This window comes from Hyperolius riggenbachi, chromosome 2 (assembly GCF_040937935.1).
Source record: "Hyperolius riggenbachi isolate aHypRig1 chromosome 2, aHypRig1.pri, whole genome shotgun sequence".
Taxonomy (NCBI): Eukaryota; Metazoa; Chordata; class Amphibia; order Anura; family Hyperoliidae; genus Hyperolius; species Hyperolius riggenbachi.
This window is the reverse complement of record NC_090647.1, coordinates 110,277,304-110,292,103: the sequence shown is the minus strand read 5'-3', so window position 1 is coordinate 110,292,103 and position 14,800 is coordinate 110,277,304. Positions and strand designations below refer to the sequence as shown.

At 46.8% G+C, this 14,800-nt stretch overlaps 1 protein-coding gene across 2 annotated transcripts in view; it reads right to left on the bottom strand.

Annotated features, from left to right (window-relative positions):
- The window catches only part of AAAS (aladin WD repeat nucleoporin), a 44,402-nt gene extending 30,094 nt beyond the window's left edge, over nucleotides 1-14,308 (bottom strand). Inside the window, exons 1-3 of one of the 2 annotated variants that reach the window (XM_068267193.1) lie at nucleotides 14,007-14,308; nucleotides 11,187-11,320; nucleotides 1,050-1,177 (exon numbers count right to left, since the gene is read on the bottom strand). In XM_068267193.1, the coding sequence (XP_068123294.1) occupies nucleotides 1,050-1,177; nucleotides 11,187-11,309 (251 nt within the window). In that variant the 5' untranslated portion in view covers nucleotides 11,310-11,320; nucleotides 14,007-14,308. Of the gene's footprint in view, nucleotides 1-1,049; nucleotides 1,192-11,186; nucleotides 11,321-14,006 lie in introns of those variants that run through there. The other variant, XM_068267195.1, reaches the window with a different exon arrangement.
- Nucleotides 14,309-14,800: the final 492 nt, after the last annotated feature.

Here is a 14,800-nt window from a genome sequence, read left to right as displayed (position 1 = left end):
ATTCTGTGGCGCTGTACAAAGTAAGAAACAAACCTGGGGTACATAATACAGACAATGGTGTACACCAATATACAAGATACATAATTAGTGACAAAATACAAAAAATGATACAGTCTACTGAATACAAAATATAGAATTGGTAATGACAGTGAAAAAAGTAACATGATGAATAAAATGTACTGTATAATGATTTCCAAGACACAAAAGGGGGAGAGAGCCCTGCCCTTGCGAGCTTACAATCTAAAGAAGTATGGCTCTTCCTGCATATGTACAAGGAACCCGAGATGTGAGACCTATGGAAGCTGCCATATTTATTTCATTTTAAAGGAAACCTGAGATAGGGGATTATAAACAAAAAATACATATGTGGGGCTTCCTCCAGCCGACTCCCGCCTGAGCGCTCCCACGCCATCCTCTTCTGCCTCTTAGTTCGCCCACAATTGGCCCTAGGAAGTCCACCAGTCTAAGGGCCAACTGCGCATGCACAGCCCGGGCACGCGCTCCCGCCGTGTTCACGTTGCCGGAACATTCTGTGTAGTACTACTGCGCAGGCTGGCGACAGAAGCGAGACAGGGGAGTGCGCCTGGTCAAGCCTTCAAGGAAAACCATTTTACTACACGGTATTCCCTATTTGGCATCTGGCCAAGCAGGAAGTGACCCTCACTTCCTGCCGGCCAAGCGATCATGTGCGCGGAAGTGTATTGTAATAAATACACTTCCGCGCATGCCCGCCATGTCCAAAAGTGTTTACAAATCTCTGTATCGCCATAGACTTACAAGACTTCCGGACCAACGCAGATTGCCTCTCCGTAAGGTAGTTTTGGAGCCGCGTCCAGCAGACTGCACAGCGACGACGGCAATCAGTTTTTCCCCATAGGGTTGCATTGGAGTGCGGTAGCAGTGCGTCAATTTGACACACCACCTCAGTGTAAAAAGGCCCTCAGAGGCAGAAGATCAGCAGAACAGCCAGGCAATGTGCATTATTTTTATACTGGAAACAAACATGTCAGTCTCCAAAAAGAACAAGCAAAGACTGCAGATTCACTTACCATGAATTCACGCATCTCTTCCACACACTCTCCTTATGATGAATAAAGGCTGTTTTGCTGCTCAGTTCCATTCTACCCGGAACCTTCACTGAATCCAGAGGAATGGAAATCTCTGGAACATTTACAAGCTGTAGAGAGAAGACTATTGAGCTGCTTGTCAGATCATTTTTTTAAAGGTAAATATTAAAAATCAATATTATACTACTACTTCCCCCCCTTGACCCCATCCCTTCTGATTTACTCCAGCCTCACTTCACGGAATTGGCCCCAGTCCTCACTACCCTATTCAACCTCTCCCTATCCACAGGCACCTTCCCCTCAGACGGGACTGCTACTATTATACTATATAGTTTCCTTAGGGCTCTTTCACACCAGAGCCCTTTTTAGCGTTTTAACGCAAAGTCTATACTTTGCGTTAACCAAGGTAAAGTGAAAGTCCAAAGACTTTCATTTTACCTTTCACACCCAACGCTGCGTTTCAATGCGTTGCGGTACAACGCACCCGGGAGCTTTTTCTCGTCGGGAATCGGCGGTTTCCCGTCGGGTTAATTAATACTACTGCAGCTACTCATCGGCGCACCGCATATTCCCGACGACAGCCGCCGGCTAGTCAACGCGTGCAGGAGAACGGCTCCTGCACATGCTGGCTAATTTGAAAGAGCCCTTACCATTAATATAGGTGTTTATCTTCAGGCACTGAAAGCAACAAAACGTATCCAAAGAAGGCAATGGCTAAGCTGATTCTCCGTACACCATCACGTCCTATACATCCTGTTCCTCCAGTACCTTACTGACCAAGATTGCTGGAAAAGGTTGCACCAGCTCTTGGTAGGCTGAACAGTGGGAAATTCTTAAACAAGGCAAGGTTTATATTCCTTCAAGTGAACCCGAGCCGAAACTCGGGTTCAAAACAAGGTCTTACCCTGCAGAGAGGGAAGCCCCAGGATCCTATTGAGGCCCCCTTTCTAGAGCGCGGGCCCCCTCCAGATCAGGGCCAGGCAGCTTCCTTTCCGTATTAATGGCTGCGATGTAGGCTAGTGAGCCCGCCCGCTCATGCGCAGTAGCACTGAAGAGCAGCTGCGCGGCCCCGATCTGATTAGCGACAATTCGCTCGGCGACGGGGGACATTATAAGAGAGAGGAAAGCCTCAGCATGATCCTGAGGCTTCCCTATCTTTAGGTAAGTATCTGGTTTTGTGTACCCGAGCTTCGGTCCATCCAGTGGCTGGATACTGTAATGGTAGAGGGCTCTGTCTCTGATGCGGGAGACCAGGGTTCGAATCTTGGCTCTGCCTGTTCAGTAAGCCAGCACCAATTCAGTAGGAGACCTTAGGCAAGTCTCCCTAACACTGCTACTGCATATAGAGCGCATCTTAGTGGCTGCAGCTCTGGCGCTTTGAGTCCGCCAGGAGAAAAGCGATATATAAGTGTTTGTCTTTGTCTTTTAAATATTCCTTTACAGTTTACACCAACTATGAAGTGACCTAAAAAAATTAAAATAAAAGACTGATACCGTATGCACAACATATGGACCTTTATTCCCCTTTACTAATAACGACTAACTAACGGAGTGGGAGAACCAGAGATTTAAACCTGGATAAGTGTTGTGCACGGCTTGAAATGTCTAGTTCCAAAGACAGTACTTTACACTAATCAACAGGATTGCTTTCCAAATGTCCTTTTGTTGAGTTTGGGCGGACCACTATCGCGAAAAAAAGTAGGCATTTAAAATCTGACAGAACCGACAGGTTTTGGGACAATCCATCTCCTCATAGGGTATTTCAAGGGTTTGCTTTGTTTTCAACAGCATTTCCTGAACAGCAGTTTAAAGGGACTCCGAGCAGTGCAGAAACTATGGGAAGATGCATATCATTTTAAAGCTCTCTTTCCAATGATATATAAACCACCACCCTACGCCTTTTAGTTTTCGCTATTTTCGCGTTCGAAATTGCCGCGGCCGCGACTTCGATCGTGAAAATAGAGAAAACTAAAAGGGCGGCGATTTAGGGGTCGTCAGAAAGAGGAGAAAGAGAGCTTTAAAATGATATCCATCTTTGCATAGTTATATTGTATTACACAGGGCGACTTTTTCTCAAAGTCAGCAGCTCCATTCAGCAGAAAAAGTCGCCCTGTGTAATACAATGTAACTATGGAAAGATGGATATCATTTTAAAGCTCTCTTTCTCCTCTTTCTTGCAACACCTAAATCGTCGCCCTACACCTTTTAGTTTTCTCTATTTTCGCGATCGAAGTCGCAGTCGCGGCAATTTCGATCGCGGAAATAGCGAAAACTAAAAGGCGTAGGGTGGTGGTTTATATATCATTGGAAAGAGGAGAAAGAGAGCTTTAAAATGATATGCATCTTTCCATAGTTTCTGCACTGCTCGGAGTCCCTTTAACTGCCAGAATAGCAAGATACCAGCCGGCCTCCCTAATCACTTGCACACTATTATGTCAGTTAGATTTTGCAACTGTTGTTCAGGAAATGCTGTTGAAAACAAAGAAAGCCCTGAGAATCCCCCTTAAAAAGATGGACTGGCCCAAAACCTGTCATCTGTCACATTTTAACTGCCTACTTTTTTCACGATAGTGGTCCTTTAATACTGCACCATACCATGAGTATCTAAGGCTTTGCATTTGCTCACCAGTGTTCTCCTCAGAATTTTTTCCAGCCGGATGGCATGAAAAAGTAGCCGGGTGGGGCGAGATGAGAGAATGCAGGGCCGGTTGTTTTCTGCACAATTCTGCTTGCAGCAGAGGAGGAGGTAAGCCGATGACAACCGGGTGCTCACCAAAACTAGCCGGGTGAAGCACCCGGCTAAATGAGCCTGGGGAGAACACGGTTACCCTTTAACCACTTTAGGATCCTTGGTACGCATATCTACGCCCCTTTAAACTTCAAGTGTGGATCAGGGGGGTAGATATGCGTACTGCTGCCTTACCATTGCGTTCGCGATCCCCGCGCTGTTTTCCATCGATCCACCGTCGCAGCCCCCTCCATCTGTGATCAGGATGTAAGAATCTTTTGATTCTCAATCCTGATCACCATTCCTGTGTCTTCTGATAGCTTGCAAACAAGCTCTCAATTATTTTTGTTAAAGGAAACCAGAGCTGACTAAATAGAAAAGTGTTATACATACCTGGGGCTTTCTCCAGCCCCATCCCCATGGATCGCTCCCACGCCGCCGGCCTCGGCCTTCTCCTGCGCCAGTACCGGGTCCCATAACTTCCTCCAGTCCCAGCCAGTCTGTGCAAGAGAAGTGCGCCATCTACGTATCTACGTACATAAATAGCGCACTTCACTTGTGTTAGACTGACCGCAACTGGAGGAAATTACAGGACCTTATACCGGCGCAGGAGAAGGCTGAGGACAGCGGCGTAGGAGCGAAGCCCCAGGTATGTATAACACTTTTCTGTTTAATCAGCTCTGATACACTTTAAAGCGGAACTAAAGTTAGATTTAAAACAAACTGTTTCACTTACCCCCAGCAGCCGCCCTGTCCAGCACCGGTCCTCCACGAGCCCCGTTCGCCTGTCGCCAGCTACATTCGGTTTCGCTGCCGGGCCACTGCGCCTGCTCGGCTCTGGCCACGCGTATCCTTCTTCACGTTCCAGACTGCAATAGCGCTAGGCAGGGCTGCGCTTTCGTACGTACGTAACAGCGGCAGGAGAACGGAGGCTCGTGGAGGACTGGCACGGGACAGGACGGCTGCTGGGGGCTTGCAGAAGCCACAGATAAGTGAAACAGTTTGTTTTAAATCTCACTTCAGTTCCGTTTTAAAGAGTCTGAAGCCTTCTAAAGACAACTTTACTTACGGTAACGTCTTTTCCGGTAGTCAGGAGGACAGCACCCCTGGATGAGACTTGTCTCCCTCCCCACCGTGGACAGGAACTGCAAAAGAAGAATTTGCATAAGCGACAGGCAGCCTGCTATATAAGCTACTTACTTGCTGCTATACTTCAGTAAATATAAAAGATAATACGGACACTAATAATGCTTATACAAACCTCTGATACTCCACCCAAAAAGGGCGGGTTGTAGGGGTGCTGTCCTCCTGACTACCGGAAAAGACGTTACCGTAAGTAAAGTTGTCTTTCCCGGATCGTCACTCGGACAGCACCCCTGGATGAGACGATATACTAGAGATCAGGCTTAGGGTGGGACCACTGCTTGCAGAACCTTCCTTCCAAAGGATAAATCTGTGCCTGCAGATACATTAAGTCGATAATGTTTCACAAACGTGTTATGACTCGACCATGTTGCAGCTCTGCATATCTGATCAATAGAGGCCCCTGCCCTCTCTGCCCATGACGTAGAGATACCTCTTGTAGAATGAGCCCTGACAGAAAAAGTTAACGTCTTCCCTTGCACCTGGTATGCTGATACAATTGCTTGCTTGATCCAACGTGCTAGGGTTGTCTTAGAAGCCTTATTTCCTCTTGACCTGCCTGCAAACAGGACAAAAATTGCGTCTGACTTTCTCCAAGAGTTAGTCCTTTCCAAATAATGTAATAAACATCTTCTTACGTCTAGAGAATGTAGTCTCTCTTCTTTATCATTTGTGGGATTCTCACAAAATGACGGAATATAAATCTCTTGGTTTCTGTGAAATGAGGAAACCACTTTAGGAAGGAATGCTGCATCCGGGCGTAATGTTACTCTATCTTCTGAAATAACACAATACGGCTCCTTTATGGATAAAGCTTGTAGCTCTCCTATCCTTCTTGCTGTAGTAATGGCTAGAAGAAATATGGTTTTTAATGTTAGGAATTTTTCAGAGACCTGAGATAAAGGTTCAAATGGAGACTCGCATAGACCCTGTAAGACCGTATTGAGATCCCAAGCAGGTACTCTTGATCGTATAGATGGTTTTAGTCTTCTCAGTGCATGAAAAAAACGAACTATATAATCTTCCTGTGCTAACTTTCTTTCCAGAAAAACACTCAGGGCTGATACCTGAACCTTCAGAGTACTAACACTGAGGCCCTTCTTATAGCCACATTGTAAAAACTCCAAAACTGACCTAAGTGATCTATTGTTAAAAGATCTGTTTGCACACCAGTCCTTAAAGACTCTCCATGCCTTCTGGTAGATTCCCCGAGTTACCTTTTTCCTACTATTGAGTAATGTCTCTGCCAGATCATCTGAGAAGCCCTTGGACTTTAGTATTTCCCACTCAGGTTCCAGGCTGATAGATGAAGTAGACTCAGATCTGGATGCAACACTGGGCCCTGGGACAACAGGTCCTGTATCAGTGGGAGTACTATTGGTTCTGATATCGCTAGAGACTGAAGTAATGTGAACCATGGACGTTTGGGCCACATTGGAGCAATCAATATGAGTCTCGCCTTGTCCTGAATGATCATCTTTAATACTCTTGAAAGTAATGGAATTGGAGGAAAAGCATACATCATCATACCCTCCCAACTGATTGTGAACGCATCCACCGCCCAAGGTGAATCCTCCTGGTATAGGGCACAAAATTTCCGATATTTTGAGTTGTTTCTCCTGGCGAATAAATCCAGTTCTGGGCATCCCCACTGTGAAATTATCATCTGAAAGACCTTCTGGTTGAGTGACCACTCGTTCTGGTCCAGCCTCTCCCTGCTTAGATAATCCGCCACCTGGTTCGATGTCCCCTTTAGGTGACGTGCCTGTAGAGACTCGATATTGCTTTCTGACCAAAACATAATCTTTGATGTCTGCTTCCATAACATCTGACTTCTCGTGCCTCCCTGTCTGTTTAAGAATGCCACAACTGCCCTGTTGTCGGTCTTTATAGTTACATGCGATCCTCTGATTTGATCCTTGAAGTGTAGTAGTGCCATCCATACTGCTTCTAGTTCTCTGCTGTTTGATGACCTTGAGCTGATCTGTACAGACCATTGTCCCTGGGCTGGAAGAGCATCCAGGTGTGCTCCCCATCCCCATAAACTGGCATCCGTTGTGATTATCCTTTGTTCTGGGTAATTCCACAAACGACCTGTTGAAAAGTGAACCCGTTCCTGCCACCACAACAGAGACACCTTTATGCTGTGAGGAATAGAGATCCTCCTGTCTAACACTGTGAGGCTCCTGTTCCATGATCTGAGTATCCACAACTGTAGTACTCTTGCGTGGAATTGTCCCCACTGTACTGCGGGAAATGAGGTTGTTAGGAGTCCGAGTATTGCCATTGCTTTCCTCAGTGATATTGTTCTTGAGTTCTGAAAGGAAAAAACAGCGTTTAGAATGGCAAAAATCTTTCTATCAGGCATGAAGATCTTCTCCTTTCTAGTATCAATGTTAAAACCTAGAAACTCTATGACCTGGGATGGAACAAGGGAACATTTCTCCCAATTAATAAGCCAACCCAACTGCTGGAGATAGTCTAATGTCGATAATGTCTGTGACCTCACCACTTCAGCTGAAGGGCCCCAAATCAAAAAATCATCTAAATATCCGAGGATATTGATTCCCCTCATTCTAAGCTCGGCTAAAACCTCGGACATCACCTTGGTAAACAGCCAAGGGGCAGAGGAAAGTCCAAAAGGAAGAGCAATAAACTGAAAATGTCTTACCTCTTCCTCCATGAGCACTGCAAATCTTAGATACTGTTGAGATGATGGATGGATGGGCAGGTGAAGGTATGCGTCCTTGAGATCTATGGAAGCAAGAAAATCGTTTCTCTGCAAGAGATGAATCACAGATTTTATATTGTCCATCCTGAATTTTCTGTATTTCACATTTAGATTTAACTTTTTTAGGTTTAGGATAAACCGGAAAGTTCCCTGTGGCTTTTTCACCAGAAACACATGAGAATAGAACCCTTTTCCTCTCTGGCAGCTTGGTACATATCTTATTACCCCCTTCTCCTGTAGGGACAGGACCTCGTTCTGTAATGCCAGACACTTTCTTTGATCTTGGGGTTGTGGAGTAATGCAAAACCTTAGAGGAGGAGGATGACTGAACTCGATCTGGTACCCCTCTGAAATAATCTTTAGCAACCACTGACTTGTGAACTGAGGCTGCCATACTTCCAAAAAGTTTGCAACCCTCCCCCCCACTGGGATCCTGGCGTCATGGCTTATCCTGTCTCTTGGCAGGATTGAAGTTGGGTTTTGACTTCTGCGGTCTATACGGGGCCCAACGTTTACCCTTGGAAGATTTGGAGTCCTGCTCAGATCTGTTAGGGGGACGAAATGGCCGCTTATACTGAAATGGTCTTTTCTTTTCTGGAAAGTTTTTCTTTCTATCTGATGTTCTATCTAGTGTATCATCTAATTTTGATCCAAAAAGCAGCCCCCCCTCACATGGAATACCACACAGTTTTGATCTCGAGGAATTGTCACTATTCCAGGTTTTAACCCATATACCTCTTCTGGCTGAGTTAACTAAGGCAGTCGTTCTGGCCGTAAGTTTTACCGTGTCATCTGAAGCATCTATAATATAATTAGAGGCATTTAAAACTTTAGGAAAATCGTTCAGAATCTCTTCTCGGGGAACACCGGAAGCGATCTTATTCTGCATTTCTAACAACCATGTCTTCAATGATCTACTCACTGCTGTTGAAGCTACAGCAGGCTTAAATGTCAAGGAAGAGGATTCCCATGCTCTACGCAAAAGATTGTCCATCTTTTTGTCGATTGGATCCTTCAGACTTCCAAAATCCTCAAATAATAAGTCCGTTTTCTTTGACACCTTTGAAAAAGATGGGTCCAACCTAGGCGGAGGACCCCAAAACCCCTGATCCTCTGGAGAAAAAGGGTAACGATTGGATAAGGATCTAGGCCAGAAGGCCCGTTTCTCAGGGTTATCCCATTCCTTCTTAATCATACCCTTTAAGGTGGAATGGACTTGGATAAACTGAGGCTGGGGTTCCGCCAAAGTTCTGTACATCTCATCCAAAGGCGTCAAAGATTTTTTCTCTGTCTTGATACCCATTGTATCATACATAGCACCTAATAAGTCCTTCATTAAATCAGCAGAGAAAGCAAATTTCGATCTATCAGAATTAGAGACTTCCCCATCTGATGGATGATCCAATTCAGAAATCTCTCCTTCAGATAATTCTGAATCCTCCACCTCGCTTTCTCTTCTACGTTTAGAACCGGAGGGCCCCGGCTGAGATAAATCCAATACAGGAGATGCTGGAATAGTAACTACAGGCACTGTGTCCATATCTCCCCTAGTTCCTGGGACATCCGAGGGAACTATAGTATTTGAAGCAATGGCAGATTCCTTAATCTCTTTTATTGCTGTGGACATTTCTGACCTCATCCAGCCCAGGGGCAGCACGGTGGCGTAGTGGTTAGCTCTCTCGCCTTGCAGCGCTGGGTCCCTGGTTCGAATCCCAGCCAGGGCACTATCTGCAAAGAGTTTGTATGTTCTCTCTGTGTCTGCGTGGGTTTCCTCCGGGCACTCCGGTTTCCTCCCACATTCCAAAAACATACAGATAAGTAAATTGGCTCCCTCTAAAAAATTGGCCCTAGACTACAGTACTTACACTTCATAATATAGACATATGGCAATGGTAGGGATTAGATTGTGAGCTCCTTTGAGGGACAGTTAGTGACAAGATATATATATATATATATATATATACACTGTACAGCGCTGCGTAATATGTCGGCGCTATATAAATACTAAATAATAATAATAATAAATATGACGGGTGACTCATCTTTAACCACCTTTTCTGTACAGTTCTGACACAGCTTTTTGGAAGATGAAGATAAACGACCGTTACATATTGCACATTTCTTCTCAGACCTGTTTGAACCATGCTGACTGGTTTGAGCAGCAGCCTTGTCAGGCCTTTCAGACTTTTCATTCTTATCAGATTTGTCCGACTTGTCATGTTTTTTAGACTATAAAAAAACACAAACAAGGAACAAATATTACTAGAGGTTTTATATTATATATCAAACAAGCAGGAGTATTTCAGGTACCACATCTACTTGCCAGAGAGGGGTCTTGGCCAGACTTCGCAGACTGCAAAGGAGCTGAACCTGAAGCGTCCTCCATGATTGCCAGCAACATCTGAATCATGGACTCACCTCTAGCTTAAATACACATAAGCAGACCCAGCTGAAGACAATCAATGCTACCCCTGTTGCATAATTTATGTTAATCAGCCTCACATACCTTGATGAATCAGCCTCCAGGCTGACTGCATATCACCGCCGCGGCCCCTGCCGCTTGGTCAGGCATCTTAATTGGAATCAGCTGTTCGGCTGATTCGCTTCTCACCGCCGCGGCCCCTGCCGCTCTGCAGACCTCAGATCACGCGGGACGCCAGCGCGTGACTACTTCCGGGTGAACCGGAAGTGACCTTCTTCATGCGCGCGCCTGCGCGCATAACACAGCCGCCTTCACTGGAGAAGCCTCCCATACGCTGCAGGACTCCCCACTGATCACTGCTCAGCTCTGATGGGAGTCCTGCTACACGCTGCCCCTGCCGACTGACACGGATGGCACCCTGGAGACCTCTCCCTTCGCTCCGTCCGGGACAGGAAACTATACTGAAGTATAGCAGCAAGTAAGTAGCTTATATAGCAGGCTGCCTGTCGCTTATGCAAATTCTTCTTTTGCAGTTCCTGTCCACGGTGGGGAGGGAGACAAGTCTCATCCAGGGGTGCTGTCCGAGTGACGATCCGGGAAAAATCCTCTTTTTATTTGACATTTATCTAACAGCAGTGCTAAAACGCTGAATTCCCGTGGCAGAATGATGTCATTAAATCCCCCAAATACCGGGGCAAAATTCCACCACTTTCCAAGTCGGGTATTTTGCTGCCCGGGAGGCAGAGCTTAGCGCTGCAGCTCTAACTCCATTAGCGTCAATGCCCGCTGATCGCCACCTCTCCCCGCCCCTCTCAGTGAAAGAAGACTGAGAGGGGCGGAGAGAGGCGGCGTTCTGCAGGGAATTGACACGAGCAGAGGCACAAAGCTTTGCCTCTACCAGGACGCACACCCCACATTTTGCCCTAGGGATTTGGGGGGGTTTAATGACATTGTTCTGCCACGGGAATGCAGCGTTTTAGCACTGCTGATATTGCTGAAGATAAATGCCAAATAAAAAGAAAATTTTTAGAAGGCTTCAGACTCTCTTTAAGCATTAGATTATGCTACCATATATGGGGTATAGATATATCTTACCGAAGTATTGAAGGAGGCAGGTGGGCTGCCACCGGAGTGCCATGGCATCATTTTATTGTTGTATTCATACAGCATCAGATCTCCCCGTGGAGGAGGAAGAGGGAACAGATTCAAGGAGCACATTTTTCTTTGATCTGCACACAACAAGAAAAATGCAAGAGACACTGATAACAGCTTATACAAACATCATCAACGGACACGTGCTGATGAGATATAGCAAAGCTAGAGGATTGTGACACTGCTGACTCAACCAGAGAAGCTTATTCTGGAATTATATGTTAACAGGAAGCCCTTAACATGAACTTTAAGGGATTGATCTACAGTGTTCTCCCCAGGAATTGTTTCCAGCCGGGTGGCATGAAATAGTAGCCGGGTGGCATGAAAAAGTAGCCGGGTGGGGAGAGATGAGAGAATGCAGGGCCAGTGCTTCTGTGAGCAATTATGCTTACAGAATAGGAGGTGGTGAGCTGATGACAGCCGGGTGCTCATCAAAACTAGCCCGTGGAGCACCCGGCTAAAAGAGCCTGGGGCGAACACTGCATCTAGCGATTTTGGCGGCCGATCGACCAAGAGACCGATCTCTCTCTGATCGGAACTTATCAGAGAGAGCTCTGTGCCTGCCATAAACCTCAGGCAGCTTCGTAATGGATTTTGACATGAAATATTTCAGGCTTAGTGATGCCACCTCATCGCCTCCGGGGTCTGTCCCACCTATAATAAAATGTGCCTCACCAGGGCCCCTGCATGAATATATTACCTGTTGGTGCCCACCACTGTCTCCTTCCTCACACACGCGTTCCATGTGGTTGCTCGCGTATTGCACGTGGGCATGTGTGTGACGTTACACACGTGTCCACATTATGCCGGCAACCACGTGGGAAATGTGTGTGTGAGGAAGAGGATAGACACAGCGGCAGACAACGACAGGTAAAGTATTCATGCACAGGCTCTGGGGGACACATTTTACACTAGGGGGGACAGCACAGGGGGTTTTATCGCATTTGTTGCTGTCCAGAACTTGCATGGTGTTACTGTTGCAGCCCCGATTGAACACGTCAGCCCAAATTGGTTGTATTGTCGATCAGGCATGCTTTTGGCAGCACCAATTTTCATTCGATATAATCATAACATAGTCATCTAATCGGTTGGTCAATCAGCTGCTAAATCCCCTGATGTGTGGCCACCTTAATAGCAGTTGAATTATCCAACATGTCCAGCTCATCTTGCATACAGCCATCAACAGATAACGAACGAATGTTCACTATGTATAACTAATTTTGTTGTTTTTTTTAACACGTTTGGTAAATGTCACGTGCCTATGGAAATGCTGGCCAACATTGGATGAGGCAACGTTCACAGTGATCAGTTGCAAGGCAGAATAATTCCGGGTGTCGGGTTGTAACGGATCACTTTATTCTAACTAGCTGCATGTCGAGCGTTCATTGCAGTTCCCACTAATTATAACATGTGCGTTAAGCAACTGTGTGTGTGTGTATCATTGTACTGGGTGGTGCTCTGTGTGCATGGGTGGGATTAGGCTGGGGGGTATGTGTGTGCACAGATGGAATTACACTGGGTGGTGCTGTGTGTGGGTGCATGGATGGGATTGTGCACCCAGCAGGTGCAGTGTGTGTATGGGTGGCATTACTTGGAACGAAGGAAGTCCGCACGATACTCCTAAAATCCAATATCTTTATTTATGGACGTATCCAAGAAAGTCAACACATATCACTAGCTGACATGTTTCGGACCTACTGGTCCTTAATCATAGCATATGGGTGGCATTACACTGTGTGATACATGTGGGAATACACTGGGTGGTGCTGTGTAACTGTATAGGTAGGATTACACTGTGTGTGTGTGTGTGTGTGTGTGTGTGTGTGTGTGTGTGTGTGTGTGTGTGTGTGTGTGTGTGTGTTGGGTGGTGCAGTGTGTGTATAGGTGGCATTACACTGTGTGATACGTGTGGGAATACACTGGGTGGTGCTGTGTAACTGCATAAGTAGGATTACACTGGGTGGTGCTGTGTGTGTGGGTACATGGGTGGGATTACAGTGGGAGTTGCTGTGTGTGCATGGGTGGGATTACACTTGGTGATGCTGTGGGTCCATGGGTGGTATTACTCTGGGTGGTGCTGTGAGTGCATGGGTGGGATTACACTGTGTGATGCTGTGTGTGTGTGCATGGGTGGGATTACAGTGGGGGGTGCTGTGTGTGGACGGGTGAAATTACATTGGGTGGTACTGCAAGTGGGTACATGGGCATGATTACAGTGGGAGGTGCTATGTGTGGGATTACAGTGGGGGGTGCTGTGTGTGCATGAGTGAAATTACATTGGGTGGTGCTGCAAGTGGGTACATGGGTGTGATTACAGTGGGAGGTGCTGTGTGTGCATGGGTGGGAATGGGATTACACTGTGTGAAGCTGTGTGTGCATGGGTGGGATTACACTGGGTGATGCTGTGGGTGCATGGGTGTGATTACAGTGGGAGGTGCTGTGTGTATGGGTGGGATTACAGTGGGAGGTGCTGTGTGTGCATGGGTGAAATTATATTGGGTGGTGCTGCGAGTGGGTACATGGGTGGGACTGCACTGGGTGGTGCTGTGTGTACATGGGTGGGATTATCGTGGGTGATGCTGTGTGACTGCATGGGCAGGATTGCACTAGGAGTTATTACATTGAATGGTGCTGCTAGCGGCTAAGTGAAATTAGGTGCTGTGGGTGGGTTACTTAGTTAAAGCGCCATTGGACCTACAGGAGGGTGGCAGAGAAAAGAAGGTGCAGGCTGCTACAAGGGGCATGCTGTACCAGGAGACGTACCTCTCACACAGTTGACGTCAGCAGCGGAAAGTCCCGTACTTTCAGATTTTCAAAACTCCCCGTTCACGAGGATGGGGCGGAAACTTCCGGCCAGCCATGGCAGCCAATAATACTACGCGCGACCGGAAGGAAGGCTGTCAGGGCGCTCTATAGTGAAGGAGGATAGCAGCTCTTCCTGTGCAATATGACGCCACACCTGTCAGTGTGTCCCCCTGGTCCAGACAAAGTTGGTACTAGCGGGGCGCGCAGTAGTCTGGCCGCAGCTTCTCTATACAACTTCGCTTTCTAACTCGTGCCCCGCGTCATCATAGTCACGTGACGTGACCCAAGCGGCGGGACGCAAAGGTGGCGCTGAGTCTCTGTACTCTCATAACTGTAGAGCAGTGCTACGGGCGGAGACGGGGAGCAGGTCAAAATAAACTTACTTTTGCATGTGATGTGTATAATGGCTTTTGAGGGTACATGTTGCGTAAGTTTGGAGATACATGCTGCATGATGTTATTACAGCCTATCTGCTGCCTATTGATGTATGGGTATGTGAATTTGGGGATTAGGGAATTATTGCATCTTAAAGAGACACTGAAGCGAGACTAAATCTCGCTTCAGGTCTTATATATAGCAGGGGCACGTGTGCCCCTGCTAAAACGCCGCTAACCCGCGGCTTAACGGGGGTCCCTTCACCCCCCGCAAACGTTGGTCGTAAAATGGTCGCTGGTAATCTTCTTCCTGGAGGCAGGACTAACGGCTGCAGCCCTGCCTCCCAGCGCGTCTATCAGACGCGCATCGCCGCCTCT